This window comes from Cyprinus carpio, chromosome B11 (assembly GCF_018340385.1).
Source record: "Cyprinus carpio isolate SPL01 chromosome B11, ASM1834038v1, whole genome shotgun sequence".
NCBI lineage: Eukaryota > Metazoa > Chordata > Actinopteri > Cypriniformes > Cyprinidae > Cyprinus > Cyprinus carpio.
In genome coordinates this window covers 16,214,674-16,231,433 of record NC_056607.1, presented here as the reverse complement: position 1 = coordinate 16,231,433, position 16,760 = coordinate 16,214,674, and the positions used below count along the sequence as shown (strand labels likewise).

Below are 16,760 nucleotides of genomic sequence, written 5' to 3'. Positions count from 1 at the left end.
ACTCAGAAAAAGAAAAACAGAAAAATGGTTGCACTTTTGCAATGCGAATGGCTAAACATTTGCATCTGTGTTTGTATACTTATGTCAAGTAGGCTTCTGACTCAACAGTTAAGAAGGTGAACAAATTTTACAACAGTTATTGCCAAATAGATGCATCTGGTTTCTCTGTGAATATATCAGGTGGAAATTGTCTTTAATGAACTGTTTATGAACCACAAGAGAAATGTAGTGTTTATGAAGGTCCACTACAATAAATCAACATGAGCCTAATGTGTAGTTTCTAACACCAGCATTGCCTTTTTAAAATTCTTGTCACATGGTTTTGATCATGCTGACTATTTTTTGCCATGAGCTGATAGCAGATGTTATGTTCATGTTTGTCTGTTTAGCCTCTTTGTTAAGAATTATACAGAATGAAAGCCAGTCATCACATTTGTAAGAGCTGTTTGTGGAATAGCCACAAATATGCAGTTATTTAAGATCAATAATTTGAATTTTCATTGCAATTTTTTCTCCATATCGGCATATTTTTCTAGCAAAACAGGGTGGTGTAAAGGCCTCATTATTATGTGTCATTTTATTTCTTGCTCTACTAAAAGTAAAAGAAAGCAAGGGCAGTAATAAGCAGGACCAGAAAGAGAATTTGTATGAGGAACAGGAAGTGAAAGGAAGGGGCGGGGATTGTTGTGCAGTGGGCGGGACTCACCTTCACACCTTCATGATGTGGGAGGAGTCAGAGTAGTCAGCAGAAGGGGGAGGGACCAGGCTGGTTGGGGAGGCAGGATGACTGGGGACGCACTGGGCTGCAATGCAGTGAAATTATGGGGGGGGGAAATGTCAAAAGAAAACATATGCCATGAAGCAAATGAAATAGGAATTGTGGGACAGAGAGGTAGCTATATATACTGTCCTCTCACAGAGCCACAAGGCAAAATTTAATTTTTGACTATCAAAAATATGGAATGAAATGAAAGAAAAATATGAAGACAAGTCCAATGCATGATTTTAAAATTAGAATGATTTTTTTTTTATATTCGCATTTTGGCTTTCCATAAATCTTAATCTAGAAACTGAGATCAAAGGCATGGTGAATAAAAAATATACTGTATATACTGTATTTTTTAAAATCTCTCTATTTATACTGGTGTTTGTCCTCTCTGCCTTTGTCAATTTATATATGTTCTGAGGTTTAAAATTTAGTGATGATAACAAAGCTGAATATATTCAAAGTCATTAAACTGAGTAAAATCTCACTCTCGACCAGATCCCCAGTGAATCTAGATGGAACTAGACAGTGTGCTTCAGTACCGAGGTCACACATCTAGATGTTATCTAAAAGCTTTATAAATGTGTTGTGAATTCTGAAACACACTGTGATAATAAAAATAATTCATATAATCATTTATATTATAATTTTCTTCTGCAAAATAACAAATCTAACAGTTCAACTAAGTCAAAAAAACTGTAATTAAAGTGCAACCTCAGTACTGAAGTGTGGTGAAGTGTGCATTGAGGACATTAAGGAGCATGTGACACTGAAAGGGCATGAGGGTCAGACAGTTGGGGTCACAGCTCGCCCAGGCTCCTCAGGGCGGCAGGCTTCCTCACCGGAGAGCAGCCGGCTACGGCGGGAGGCCTCGGCAGCCAAAGCACAGGAAATCTCGATGCGTTTCTCCTGCTCGTGAAGCTGCTGATCTGGGTTATTGGTTCCCTCCACTGGCCCGTCCAACACCGGCACCACATTTTGCAGGCTGGAGAAAGACAGATAGAGATATTAATATTCAATAAAAAAGATATATATCCTCAGACCAGACATATTTGAAGTCATTTCTTCAAGTACTGATTTCACCTAAGAGGAAATTCTGCCAAGGTTTACTCAATGTTGTTCCAAACCAAACCTGTAAACTGTTTTCCAAAGAACACAAAAGTAAACTTTTGGACTTTTATGGTGTTTTCTTATACTTGTATTTTGACAGCTCAACCTCATTTTAGAAGTTTGACAGTCCCAAAGTTGTTCAGCAAGTATGGTATGGTTTATTGCATAACAACAAAGGGTTTGGATGGACAGAACAAAAACAGTGTGCAGTGGATGAAGGCATATGATGTGCATCATACTTTGATTTGGCAATCAGTGTCTTGATTCTTTCAACTTTCTTCTGTTTCTCCTGCAGCTCTTCTGGGCTGAGTGGTGTACTGGGCTCAATGTCCAAGTATCGCTCAGGGATCAGGACTTTATCCGGCTTGGACAACTAGAGAAACAATGACACAAATGTCCTTGCATATCTTTTATATCAGCCATTATTAAACAACTGGACAATGTACAACAAAAACGCTTGTTCATTGTGCAATGTGCAGTGCTGCTATGTGACTTCTAACCTCTTTGTTTAGATCCAGGTCATAGTGTTCCGGTTCCACCTGTCGTCGCAGACGAGCAATTTCCTGCCTGGGTGATTCCACACCTTCTCCCCTCACGGCCGCCTCGAGATCCTTAATATCCACCTCATCAGCTGTTACTCTCCTCCGCACCTGGATATCAGGAAGAACAACTGGCTCAATGCTTGGCGTGACTTTTAATACACTGCAAAATGGTTTTATAGAAAGTTTTTTAGTTGTCTCACACCATTGAGAAATATTTTTTTTTCTTGTTTTAAGCATATACTTTATGGCACCCAATAAATGTATTCATTATTATAATATTTAGAATACATCAATAATATATTCTGCTGTTTTGCTGCCTTTTCAAGTTAATTTCAAGATTAGATATTTTTACTGGACTGACTTTTTTTCTGAGAAATGTGAGGTGCCTTCATGAGCATAACAGGTTTAAGAATTCAATATGTAATAAATCTGACCCTTATAAATAGTGAGGGTAAGAATTAAGGCAAGACACAACAGGCAAACAGGGTAAAAAAATGTACCGATAGATAATCATCATATTTTAACCAGCTGATTAATAACACTATGTTAAGACTATTGTACCTGGATAAAAGTGTGGTCAAAATTTATCTTTCATTTAATATGTTATATATGTTATATAATCACATTATTTATGTTATATACTGTAATATGTTATACAGTATGTATTCTAATAGTAAAAAAATCAACACATAAGTGTGTATTTTGGAAGCAAAAATGCACAAAATCTCATGGCACAGAATCTCAAGCACAAAATCTTAGTGGTTTTGCTGGTAGTGTCTCAAAACCAAGAAGTACTGGTAATAAGGTGCACTGATAACCAGCCAGCCTTACAATAACTCACTAATACAATAAGTCACTCTTTTAGTGCAGAGAAAAAATGATGTTTAACAGTATGACACTAACCACTCTGTAGTTTGTAGAAGATTTGCCATCAATGTTCTGATTGCTGGAGAGGTTGAGGCTGCGCCTCTTGTCTCTGACGGAACTGCTCTGGTTTCTTCTTATCCTCTCATTCTGTTCCTCCACACTCATTTTAGACTTTACCTCTGCGGTGAACACTGCACTCTTTGGCCTCTCCTGTAACACATATCCAACACCATTACATGCTGCATTTATAAAAGATTACCTAAAATGCCACCTAGTCCTATACATACTGAATCTGAACCCATAATTTCAATCTGTTACCCATTTACATTGATTAAAACTAATGGTAATGGTTATATGTTATAGTTCTTCTCTCATAAAATGTGGAACTACTATTGGAAACATACACAATTTACTAATATAGATTTTACTTACTCTTGAAATGTGACCATTGGACACCTTCCCATTTCTTCGTTGGATGCCATCAGAATTGTTTTTGGTCCTGGGTGGAACAATTCCAACTGCAAGGAAAAAGTCAATTATTAAACCACGTTTTTTAGACAGGCGCCATTGCAAGGCAATAATATCAAGTTTTCTGAATTCTGAGTTTTTCAGTTGTCCATACTATAACCATAATATACCATAATATAATTAACTTCATATGCCCAGGAAAGGTCAAGAAAAATGTGAGCCCTTTTTTCTTCTTCGTACCTTTATTCTGGTTGGATTCTGTATCAAAGTCGTTGATCTTTTCTCCTTGTGAGTTGTAGTTGTGCTGGAACAGAACATAATAAATGTAAACTCTAGTAAAAATATCCTAAAGGAATGTACAGGATTGCTAATGGAATTTCTGTCATAATTAAAAGCAGCCATCCCACCATATCCTGATGGATAAAAAAAATCTATTTGAATCTTACTTGATTCTTAAGATTCTTAATCTGATTCCATTCTTATTGGTTTCATATTATTGTTTATTTATATTAAATGCCTTTAGCAATCCCATACCTATATTTTCAACTAGGAAACCATTTTTCCAAAAAAATAAAATAAAAAAACAGTCAACATGGGGCACAGTTAGGGTTTATACAGGTTGCTCAACAGTGTGATGAATCACAGCCTGTAAATGCATAAGGTTGTTGAGGCAAATGTAACTATAAATAAAAGCAATGGAAGCATTTTTACACATGACAGCGTGCTGTCACCAGCTTGAATAAATGCAACAATAGCACAGACAAAAGCAAGCACAAATAAAACAGGTACTAAGGACAGAAATGGGGCAACTACACAAGTGTGCATATGAAGAAACTTGATCTATCTACCACACAAACACACACACACGTTGGAGGGAAAAATGGGAGCTGTTGGAAGACAAGCTACTCTATCTGATTTATTTATACCAATATTTGCTATATCTTACAACAGATGTTATATTGTGATGGCGTTTAGTTTGAGATAAAGTAATATATGAGAAAATCCTAAATATGTAAAAGCAAACATGAAGTGAAATAGTGAAATGGAAAGAAAGGGAAGTAATGAAGTTAATAAGTCCAGATGAAAAAGAAAGATGTTGTTGATGTTGTAAAAATGATCATGGCGTGACATTCTCGTAGTGCGGGCCGCCTCTCTGAGGTACCTTTCTGCTGCGGAATTCTTCGTCATCCTTGTAGCCTTCCTGATGGATGCCTGAATGGGGGCCCATGCTCCGCAGCCAGGCATAGCTGTCTAATGGCAGGGGAGGAACGGAGGGGGGAAAGGACTGGGAGGACTCCAGGGGCTGGTAAGATTTAGGAAGTGGAGGTCGTGGAGGACCAACCTCCTGTCATAAGAAGGCAAGGGAAAAGAAAAACAGGAAGTTGGGAAGAGAGAGTAAAATATATGGATAGGGACAGAAAGAAGGGCAGGGAGAAGGAGAGAAGAGAAGGGATAGAGAAGCGGACAGAGAGCTGTGCATCAGGAGCGACTAAGCCAGGTGGAGGGTGGAGAGAATCATGGGAAGCATATAGGCATGGATTCCTCACCACCACCACTAATAAACACTGACCTGCACATGACCCACACATGTACTTTGCGGTTTTGGCAAATCTCTGCTAGCAAAGGCAACTGTGAGCTGGGTTAAAAGGCTTAGGCCATCAGTTTTAATACGGAAATTCTGGAAATGTGCAGTTCAGTCAGGAGTGGATTCTTTTAAATAAACAGCATGTGCTAGAAACCAGAAACGGCACAAAAATTCTGGGTATATTTTGGTAGTGTGTCACTGTGGGAGTGGGTCACCTATGAGTACTAACAAACACACACAACCAAGCTTTAATAAGAGTGACTACAACTAAGTAACAACAAAAAACAGAATCATACAGCCAGAAAACAGGTATTAGACAGAAATAATCTTTGAATCCCATTTCAGGTAATTTAATCATCTTTCCAGTTAGATTTATTCAACACCCAATTAAGCTTATTGTGCTTTATCTTATGCTAACAAGCCAATAGAGTGCGACAGCAGCCAGCATTTTTCTTATTCATTTTGCCCATAGGGATTTTTAAAAAGTGTTTGTTTAGGAGTTATAAGCCATGAAACATACCAAACAGCTACAACGTGAATCAAAAGATTACAAACTTTGATTTAAAGGGGAAAAGAATTAGAAAATCAGACGAAAGGCAAAGGTGCAAGACTGTATCCTTAACAGCCTTAATGAGGAAAGAACCACAGTCCCATGAAGCATTGTGAAGGATATAATAACTGAAAATGATGAAAATATATAAAACTATTGATTTAAATATTCTAATTATGTATACGGAAACAGCATATTTAACATTTATTTCAAAATATACAAATCTTGCATACAAATACTTAAATAGTTTGAGAGTGTAGGGAGACTGACTCTCATTACTATATCATTTGCAGTGATTTATGGGAGTGTGCGGGTGCATAGGTTGCAGTTTATTTTTTTATTTTTTTTGTGTGATTCTCCAATTGATGACAATTTCTCTGCAGAATCATGGGCAATGTAGCATCTAAACAAAATAAAAGTCTTTTGAAGTTATCACCACAACTCAATGGCAGTAGACTATGGTTAGAGGTTTCTTTAAATGAGCCTATACAGCAAATATAATTTCTTTCGAATCAGGAACAATTCAGGCTAACCAAAAATAGAGAGTCCTATGATCAGACTTGATTTAATTACGAGAAGCAGAACAATTTGATATCCCCTTCTGCATTTAAATGAAATTATCTGGTACAGTATATGCTGCTGTATTGTATTCTGTACACTGTAATGAGTAAGACAGTCTTTCATTGAAGAATGATGCTGTGTGAAATACCTCTGTGGCCAGCTGTTTAGTGGGAGAGGCCTGAGAACCAGGGACAGGAGAGAAGGGGCTGAGAGGACTCGTCAGACTCACTGAACTCAAGGGACTCGCAGGACTGTTTGTGCTGAAAGAGCCGGATGCTCCACTGGCTACTGGAGACAGAGACAGATAATAGAGTTAAGGACCTATGTCATGATGTCAAAAGTAACCTAATATTCTTCCCTGTAATATGCTCTACTTTGCTGCAGTTGTATTTCAATAAAAAATAATCAAATCATAAAACAAATGACTAAGCCTGTTATACATCTCACGCACGGCATAAAAAGCATTGCAGCTGCATCACAGCAACAGCAGGGTAAAAACTTTCTAACAATACTCTTCTACATAAGAAAACTGCAGCTCTGTATAGAGAAAATACGGGACAATCTGAGGGCAAATCTTAATGTGAGCTAGCAGCTGATTACAAGAATGGGCCAGGGTTTATGTAGACTAAATGACTGGAAAAGTCATTTAAGAGAAGCATATGTCATAAAAGAATCTGTCGTTTCCTGGGACGATCCAGTTATTATTAAAAATGTAAAAGTTTAAAATTATGAGCCAATTTTACAAATGAAACATGCATGCATGGACGAATCATTCACAATAAGATCAATAACATGCATTTAAAAAATGTCATAACCAGAAACTGGTCAGAAAGAAGTTGTTGTTCTGCTCTGCAGGACCACATTGCTAAGTGCCGAAATAAACCGAGATTATGCATGATGCTGTGCAGTAACAGATCGTCTGACCTCTGTGCTTGGCCGTGTCCGTGCCACGAGACGGGTTGTTCTTGTGCAGCCCCTCCAAAACATCCTGAACCCTCCAGAACTCATTCTGAATGTGCCTGTGTACCAGCTCACTCTGGAAGGAAAGCGATTCATTGAAACAGAAAAGACACATGCATTATTGAAGCACTGTCAGGACCATTACATTAATGCATAGTCATTCTTATTAATAATTAATGAGAGAATCACATGCCGTTCAATTACTGATTGCATAATTCATTTCCATTCAAAGGACTTCTTGTTGCATTAAATAGATAATTGCTATGGATCTTAATTTAGTATTAAAATTATTTCTGTATCGTCAAGGTCACCTTTTTACTACAGTAATGCCCTCAAGGTAAATCAATCATGTAAAATGATCATGACAGTGCTGAATGCAATGGAGGTTGTTCGCATGATGCAAACGCATAATTGCATGTGCTCATGAATAAATGATTTGTCTAAATGGAAAGATGGCAGAAGTCATTAAGGGATTGTAGTTTAAGAGTTCAAGGTTTCCTGGTAACTAATGATGATGATGACAAATGTGAAATCACTAACATACCTGCCCTCCAGCGTTCAGCTGTTCCCACAGGTCACCATGGATGCTGTTTACTTCATCCTCTAGTGCTTCAAACTCCATACGGGTGGTGGTCAGGGCCTGTGAAGTACAATTAACAAATGAAATAACAACATCTATTCAAATCAGTTTCACTAGCTTAGATTGTGTTTTCGTAACTGTCTGGTTTCTTACACTGGAGGCCTGAGACAGCTCTCCTCTGATGTTAATCAGCTTGTTTTGTAGACTCTCCTTCTTCAGCTGAAGTTTCTCCATGGCTAGTGGCTGGCTCCTGTACAGCTCCATCTCCTGATGTGTGGCCACCAGCACCCCCTCTAGACTGTCCTGGATATTACAGAAAACAGTCAAGTGAGCAAGGGCAGTATTTTTAGGCATAATTATGTGGTTTAAATTGATCATTTAATGTTAAATATTTAATTAATAATGCATTATTTATTTTAATATTATAATAAAATATATTATAATAGTATTTCATATTATAGTTGATGTTGAGCCAGGATCCATTTTTTTTGAGAGACCTCTTAAAAGCAACAAATGTACCTTTTCCATTCGCAAACGATGAACTACAGCCTCCTGCTCTTTCACAAGTCGATTCTGCTCACACAAGCGGCCCAGTAGTTTCTGTACAGAGACACAATGAATTGTTCATGGGTCTGTTATGTGAAAGACAATCATTTATAAAGTTGTACATTTATGCATGTCTTTGACCAGACAAAGTGACTTACACTGGTCTCAATCTCATTAAGCTTCAGTGTGGGATGTAGATCACCGTACACATCATGGAATGGAGGCACCTATAAATCAAAGAGAATGGATAAAATGGAAATATTAGTAAAAATGTCTTTTTCTTTAAAAAAAAAAGATTTAATAAATAATGAACAATAAACAATGATACTAATAAAAATGACCATTGTTATTAATTTATTTGCTCAGAATTAAAATAAATAAATACAAAAACCTTTTAAATTAATAAATACCAGAAATAGATATTAGCCATTGCTATGTGCCGTTTGCATTATTCAGCAACAAAAACCATCCCAAATGCTGTGTCAATGATAAGCCCCACTGTGTGAAGGCTATACACTGAAAATGGCTTTCTTGCTTGATGGCATGAGTGGATAAGACATACATTTATACTGTACACAGGGGACAACAGCAAGACAACACGACACACAATGACCACACAATAGAGGATGTGATATTGGGCAAACGAGCAATGGATGGGCAGGATTCAGATACACAAAGTAAAGCAAAAAAATCTTAAAACCAAAGAGAACTGAAGATTGTGGCTCTCATAGCTGAACTTAAATGTTAAGGCTTTAAATCTAAACCTAAGTTCACTTAAACCTAAAGCACTATCAAAGCATCCAACATGCCACATCGACTAGGAAGCACAGAGAGAGGCAGGCTCCATCACAATCTCAGAACAGCCTTGTCTGAGCCTAACTTTGCCAGAAAGAGGCTGAACTGAGGTTTAGTAGTGCAGGAATAGCAGGTACAACAGCAGCCTGCCTCTCTGGAGTCTCGACTCTCTTACTTGTGAAAATAGTTTTGCTCGAGGAGAGGAACGCTCAACCATTCTGGTTACCATGCCGATTAGGTGATCACCATCTGTCATCTAGGGCAGAACACACCATCATTCACCTGGCTATATTCCTGACCTTGAGTGTGGCTGACTCTGATGGAACCTATACTTGCAATGTCCACAGCAGGTCGAGGATATAATAGAGACCGGTGCAAGTTTTCACACTTTCGCACACTTTTAAACTTTTTATTTTTGAAAGTCATTAAACTACTGCTAAAAAGTTTAGTGCGTTAAATATTTTTTAATGTTTCTGAAACAAGCCTCATCAAGGCTGCAATTACCTGTATTTGATAAAAAAAAAATACAGTAAAAACTGTAATATTGTGAAAATTCATTACAATTTAAAATAACTCTTTTATATTTTAATATTTTTTTCAAATTACTTTTTTCCTGTGATGGATTTTCTGAATTTTCAGTAGCCATTACTCCAGTCTTCAGTCCATCAGAAATAATTTTAGTAACGAATCATTTCCAATGATCAATGTTTAAAACAGTTGTGCGGCTTCCTATTTTGTGTAAATTTACTTTAGATTCCCCTTTTCTCAGATTCTTTGGTCTAAGAAAGTTAAAAATAATAGAAATATATATATATATATATATATATATATATAATATATATATATATATATTATATATATATATATATATATATTAAAAATACATTTATTTCAAACTAAGTATAGTTCAAATCTATTCACTGACATATCGCCCGAGACTTACTGATATATATAAAAAAAAGTTTAATTAAACTTTATTTAGACTACTTGTGCACAATGCACATTTCTTCATAAGCCTAAAATGTGTTTTAATGTCTCTATTGATGAAGATTGCATGACATTTAAATAATATTTGCCTTTAAATCCAAGACACCTGAAGTATACTTGCAATAGTTCCACTTTAGCCCAATCAGATATAATTCAGCATATCTTTAGTTGGACTTCAACACTATTTCCATACAATTAAAGTGCATTAAGTACAAAATTAGTTGTTTCAGTTTAGCAGACTTTAGCCTATACCAGTTTAGTAAACTAAAAGTACAATTGCTGTTTTTTTTTAATTTTTTTTTATTTTTTTTATTAAGCACTTAAATATTTAAATGTATTTGTAGTATACTTAGCATGAAATAAATGTATTTCAAATACATTTTAGTATATTTATTTTTCACTAGGGATGCCATAAAATATCCTATAACAGGCATTTCAGAAAAATATAATCAGTAAAAATATGAAATGATAAACAATTCATAAACCACCAAAACTGGTAACACAGAGAAATATCCAATTTTTGACAGCAATTTTAATTAAAATAATTACTGAAATTAATGAATAATTAAAAATATATATATATATATATATATATTTAAAATGTGACAATTTGCCCAGAACTGACAAAAAGCATTCTAATTGAAGACTTTTTGATAAAGATTTCAAAATCAACATATAAAAAAAACACTGCTACAGAAAACATATATTTGCGTTACAGTTCCTGGAATATAACCCCTCGTGACAACATCCCCATGCGACAACTACGAAGAAGCCATATATAGCATCCGCTGCTGTTAACATGCAGCTGTTATAAAATTAAAAAACCCTTTCAAGTCAGTGCGAGAACTGACACACAGAGGAGAAGACAGTGAGAACAGGAAAAATGTTTGAGAGGACCGTGACTACATTAATGACATGAAGTTGGCAACCAAACAACGGTCAGTCTATTCTCTATCATCTCTTTAAAGTGAAGCCAACAATCAAAAGCCCTGTTGGAAAACTTAGTGAGCTGCCTCTGTCTACTGCGTGCTTTCTAAAGCAGCCTCCTAACTAAAATGGAAAATCATTGACAATTTACATTTTCAAGATTTCATCATAATTCATATTTTTTCATATCACTTAGTTGAGTAGCTCACTAGGTTTTGGACGAGAGCTAATATGTGCTGTCAACACTGAATCTCCTACCTGCTGATCTAGGTACTCCAGGTTCCTCTGAAGCTGCACGTCTAAAATATCCTCCTGATGTGTGCAGTGAGGCAGCAGCAAAGCCCAGCAGCAGCATACAGCACGCAAAAGCATCGGATGGAGAGACGGAGACCGAGACACAGGTGAGGACAGACACATGCTGATCACGGCATCGCTAATCACAGCAAAGCGCAGTGCATCACACTCATAACAACAGACAATTACACAGTCTCCACCATTCAATAGCCAGACTAGTGCACTAGATCATTTTCACATACAAATTATCAGTCACATGATTGCACGATTTGCTGGTTCTCTGTTGATAAGGCTCCAAATGGTGTGTTTCATGCTAAAAACATTCACAAATGCTTTAAAGTGTTGACTTACCATTTTACTATGGAGCGAAGGGGATGCTGGGTAGTTGTAGTGGTACATTCCCTGGCTGTATGAACGTCTATCTCCAGGGAAATCATACTAAAACAAGAACAATTATAGTAGTTTAAAGTCAGACACAAAGAAGGCAAAATATAATATAATAATAATAATGAGAAAAAAAAAAGAAAAAAGTTTAAGAAAAAAAAATGTGATTAAAATCTCAAATAATCTGGAAATAATCATTCAAATGAGGTGCTCTGGTTATGGATACTTAGTTGTTTGACAGATGCTTTACCTTAGGTGAGCTCAGTGACCTGCGGAGCCCATAGACTGAGGGGTCAGCATATATTCCCTCCTCTCTGAGTCGGCCAGGTCCCCGATCAAACCTGACACTGGGAGATCGGGCAGGTGAGGCGAAGCTGTGTGGAGAGTAGGGTCCTCCCAATGAAGAGGAGGGTGAACGAGGGACCGACCGCGAGCGGGGCTGTATGGAAAGCCGTCTCATAGAGTTCTGCGCTGAGTCCAACTGGGGGTAATACCGATCATCCACTGAGGGTCTTGAGGTTGACCATATAAGGGTCCGTCTCGCAATGATCGCCTTCTCTCTTCCATGGTCCAGCGAGGAGGTGGTCGGTTGTATGCAGCCGACATGGAGCAGATGCTCTCAGGTCGCACACCAGGTGGGTAGAGGGGATAGTCATCCACATATGGAGGGCCGTTATACACACCGTAATAGTCTGCGCTGACAAATGTGTAGTACCTGAACTGAATAAAAAACAGAAAAACAGTTAAAATATAACAAAAAACAAAAAAAAAAAATAAAAATAAAAATAAAAAAACACTCAAAAATTCAAAAGTAAGAAATCATTACAAATTTTAAGATTTTTTATGCTTTTGAAGGAAGTATCGTAGGCTCACAAAGGCTGCATTTATTTGATAAAATATATAGGAAAAACAGAAAATATTGTGAAATATTATTACAGTTTCAAATAACTGTTTTCTATTTTAATATATTTTAAAATAGATTTTAATTCTGTGACGACAATGCTGAATTTTTTCTATCAGCCATTACTCCAGTCTTCAGTGCCACACGATTCATCAGAAATCATTCTAATATGCTGATTTGATGCTTAAGAAATATTTTTCTTCTTATCAATGTCTAAAACAGTTGTGCAGAAATCTTTTGTAATGTTATAAAACTCTTTACTGCCACTTTGATCAATTTAATGCTTCCTTGCTAAATAAAAGAATTAAACAAACAAAAAAATCTTACTGACCTTTACATTACTGAAAAAAATGAAAGTAAAATAAATACATTTGTAGAACTCCAAAAAGACTTAAAATAAAAATGACCATAAATTCTAGTTTTAGTTTTTGCAGCCGACTTGCATTAAAACTGTACTTCAGAGAAATTAATGATTAGTTAATAATTAAAGTTTAGTAATTGTACCCGTTTTATTTAGTTTAGTTTAACACATTAACAAAGTACTAAAATACTGTAATAAAACTAAAACTAAAATAGAAACCAAAACTGAAACTAAAAACTAAAAAACTAAACTTAAAATAACATTCACAGAGTGAAAAGGAAACCAAAATAAATAAATGAAATAAAAACTAAACTATAATAACCCTGCTGATAAGAAAAGGAAGAGGTTATGAAAGCAGACCTAGACCTCACCTGCGTCCGTCGTCTTGAGGTACCATGGCCCGCCGCTGGTTGACCCACTGCTGCAGCTGCGTCATGGAGCTCTTCCTCTGAGCGAGTCTCTCTGGTGCCGTCCTGGGCACAAAGCCTCTCCGCATCACCACATTCTCCTCATGCGGCTCGCGCATGTCCCTCACATTCTCTTGGGACTGGTATCTTGAACCGTTGGGAGGACCATAGCTACCCCAGCCGTTTGGGTGATGGGGTGGCAGGACTCCTTTCTCCCCCATCCTGCCCTCTATATTAGGGGTAACTGGGGTCACTGGGGTGCTGGGCGTGGTGTCTCTGGTTTCTACACCGTTAAGCTCGTGTTTGACAGGCTCGTGGACATCTGGCCTCTGGCCATTCTCTGCATGAGAGTTGGGCTGGAGACGTTTGGCTACCATGTCGTTTTCATCTGCTGTAGGGACGGGATCAGATTTATTTCTGCAGAACAGCAGGAAAGAGAGGGACAAAACATATATAAAACACTGTCATAAACAGTGTAATGCCTTCAATCTGTTTGATGAAATGTTTTTTATAAGGAGAGCACAGGACTGTTTGTTCCAGAGTATCAGGGTAGCAGCATTAATGGTATGCAGTCAGGTTCCATCTGTGCTATTTTAGATATTGCTCTGCATAAATTTTCATTAGATGTGTCTTTGGCTGCTTGAAATATGCTGCTCCGACTCCACAAGAATCACACTTTTTTTAAGATGTTGTCCAAAACATGACTTTTTTTTTTCCTACTGTAAAACACAAAAGTGGAAATCTTGAAGAACTACTAATTGTACTGAATGAAGGTCCATAAAAGCATTAAAAGAATTTCAAGGAAGTAGACATTATGACATAAAACATGGATGCATGTGAGTGAGCAACTTCAAACTATGCTACGCTATATTCAGTTAACCACTATGTGGTCATATTATTATTGTCATATTCACTGTGTAGTACATGTAAAAGTGCCATTGCCTGGTCTTTATCTGGTGTTGTTAGGTCATTTTAGACTGAAAAAAAAAAGTTTGAACATTTTTTTACAACCACTGTTATGGTACGAAACTCTGTGACTTTTACGGCATTCACTATATGACTACAAAAAAAAAAAAATCAATAAATAAATAAATTGTGGAACTGATTCAAAAAAGCTAAATGGTCGTAAAAAAAAATAGTCACACTTTCAAAAATGACAAATTACAGGCAAGATACTGGTACAGTATGTCCTGAAGGTTAAAGTGTTAACTTCCTTTTTAATGACATTTTTAAAAAAAAATTGAAAAGGCCAAAATAAGAATATAACAAAGAATAAAGCATTTGCTGTCTATAGTATAAATCTATATATTTTAATCAGCTTTTTTTCTTCTTTTCTAGAAGAAAGAATCATGCAGTTCGAAACAACAATAAGGTAAGTAAATGATGACAGAATTAAAATAGTTTTTATAGATATATATATATATATTTTAGGTATAGATATATTTTATAGTGGATTATAGATGTGTGTGTACCTGGATGTGGCTGGGATGTGGACCCTGGCAGCCTCACTCATGGCTTGGATCCACTCCTCCTGCTCCTTCTGGCTGTCTGCACTGAAGTAGTATGTACGAGTTCCTGTGTGCTCAGCCTGCAAACAGAACGCAATACTGCCCTTTAAATCCTCACTTTCCTCTTCCTCCTCCTCCTCCTCTTCGTTGCTTTCGCACCACACCTGCAACAGAAAAAGAGAGAAAGAGAGAATATCATTGGACTGTCCTATAGCCACTCAACATTGCGCAAGAACATAACTGTAAACCTGATACCACAAGGACAACAGAGCATGCAAAACAGATCCAGCAGAACTCATGCAAAATTCAATTGTTCGTATGTACATGAGCAAGTAAATAAAAGCCTGCGAATGAAAGACATGCTTAAAGACATGAGAATAAATGCAGAATTATTATTTGGAGCAATATTTTGCTTAAAGGAATAATTCACCATCCAAAGCTCTGGCCATCCAAGGTGTTGATGAGTTTGTTTCTTCATCAGAACAGAGTTAGAGAATTTTTGCAAATGAAGAAACAAACTAATTACATTTTGGATGGCCTGAGCTTGAGCAACTTTTCATTTTTGGATGAACTATTCCTTTAAGGCTTTTCAGAGAGCTAGACAGATGTTGGTAGGTGAAGTTACAGTGCATGCAAACAAAAATAATCCATGCAATGACTTAATTTTCATATGAAGGCAAATGTGCTGATATTTAATATGCAGCACAACACTGGAGGTCAGGTCAGACTCAAAATTATAGCAATTAAATATTGAGCATTAGCTGACAGGTGACTGAGGACTTTCAAAAAGTAATTTAGTCCAGTTTATTTATTGTATATAATGATTGATATTCATTTTAGACTACTATAGTACATATGGAAGTTTGAAGATACTTATTTACTTTTGTCAACTTAATCATTACTGTCAGCTTGTTAGGAACGTAAGCAGGTGAGTCTGATCTTGTCACTTGTCATGCAGTTACAGTAGCAAAAAGAGGTGCTCTGAAATACCTACTAAATGTGGTTCATCAACATATTGGAGAAAACTCACTCAGGGGTCCTCAGAGATGGGGGTATTGGGAACAGAGGAGAAAAGACTACATAAGGATGACTAGATCAAATATAAAGATCAACATTAGGGGCAGGTTAGATGTGGGCTAGATGTGGTCAGGTTTATCTTAATGGAGTGGACATGTGCATTAATTTCCTAAAAGAATTGGCAGTTAGTAGAAATGTGGTTTGCTGTGTTATTACATTATACAAAACATCAAACACTGGTCAAAAACACTGTAGTACAGAACTTTACCACTTGGGGGCAATACAGAATGATTTAGAGTTAACTGTGGACTACACTCTGTAACAAAAAAAAGGAAAAAATATATAGCAACAAACCTCAGTAGCAAATTTCTCTAGTTTGTAACTTAATTTATGACTAGTGTCTGAAATTAAACTTTCCTCTTAAGAGACAGTAAAAACAATAATATAACAATAATATAATAATATTTAGAAAATACATACAATACCAACTTTTATCTTTATAAGAGCTTTTCCCCCCTGTGTAAGTCAATTTATGTCAAATACTTTAAGTCTACAGGGACATTTTTGTCCACACATTTTTAATATGGGGCCTTTTTGTTACTTTTGGTGGCATTTTTAGTCAATTTATGATGCAAAAGTCCCAT

The 16,760-nt window shown here is 36.5% G+C and overlaps 1 protein-coding gene across 1 annotated transcript in view; it reads right to left on the bottom strand.

Moving 5' to 3' along the window:
* The window catches only part of LOC109109930 (pleckstrin homology domain-containing family A member 6-like), a 60,538-nt gene that overhangs the window by 3,577 nt on the left and 40,201 nt on the right, over positions 1-16,760 (bottom strand). The window contains 21 exon segments of the mRNA XM_042734216.1: positions 707-803; positions 1,609-1,751; positions 2,116-2,249; positions 2,377-2,526; positions 3,322-3,495; positions 3,718-3,803; positions 3,994-4,057; positions 4,916-5,098; positions 6,598-6,737; positions 7,374-7,485; positions 7,954-8,049; positions 8,143-8,292; positions 8,509-8,589; positions 8,694-8,762; positions 9,506-9,586; positions 11,503-11,556; positions 11,890-11,976; positions 12,173-12,417; positions 12,420-12,637; positions 13,556-14,008; positions 15,064-15,263. Of these exon segments, the coding sequence (XP_042590150.1) occupies positions 709-803; positions 1,609-1,751; positions 2,116-2,249; positions 2,377-2,526; positions 3,322-3,495; positions 3,718-3,803; positions 3,994-4,057; positions 4,916-5,098; positions 6,598-6,737; positions 7,374-7,485; positions 7,954-8,049; positions 8,143-8,292; positions 8,509-8,589; positions 8,694-8,762; positions 9,506-9,586; positions 11,503-11,556; positions 11,890-11,976; positions 12,173-12,417; positions 12,420-12,637; positions 13,556-14,008; positions 15,064-15,263 (3,015 nt within the window). The 3' untranslated portion in view covers positions 707-708.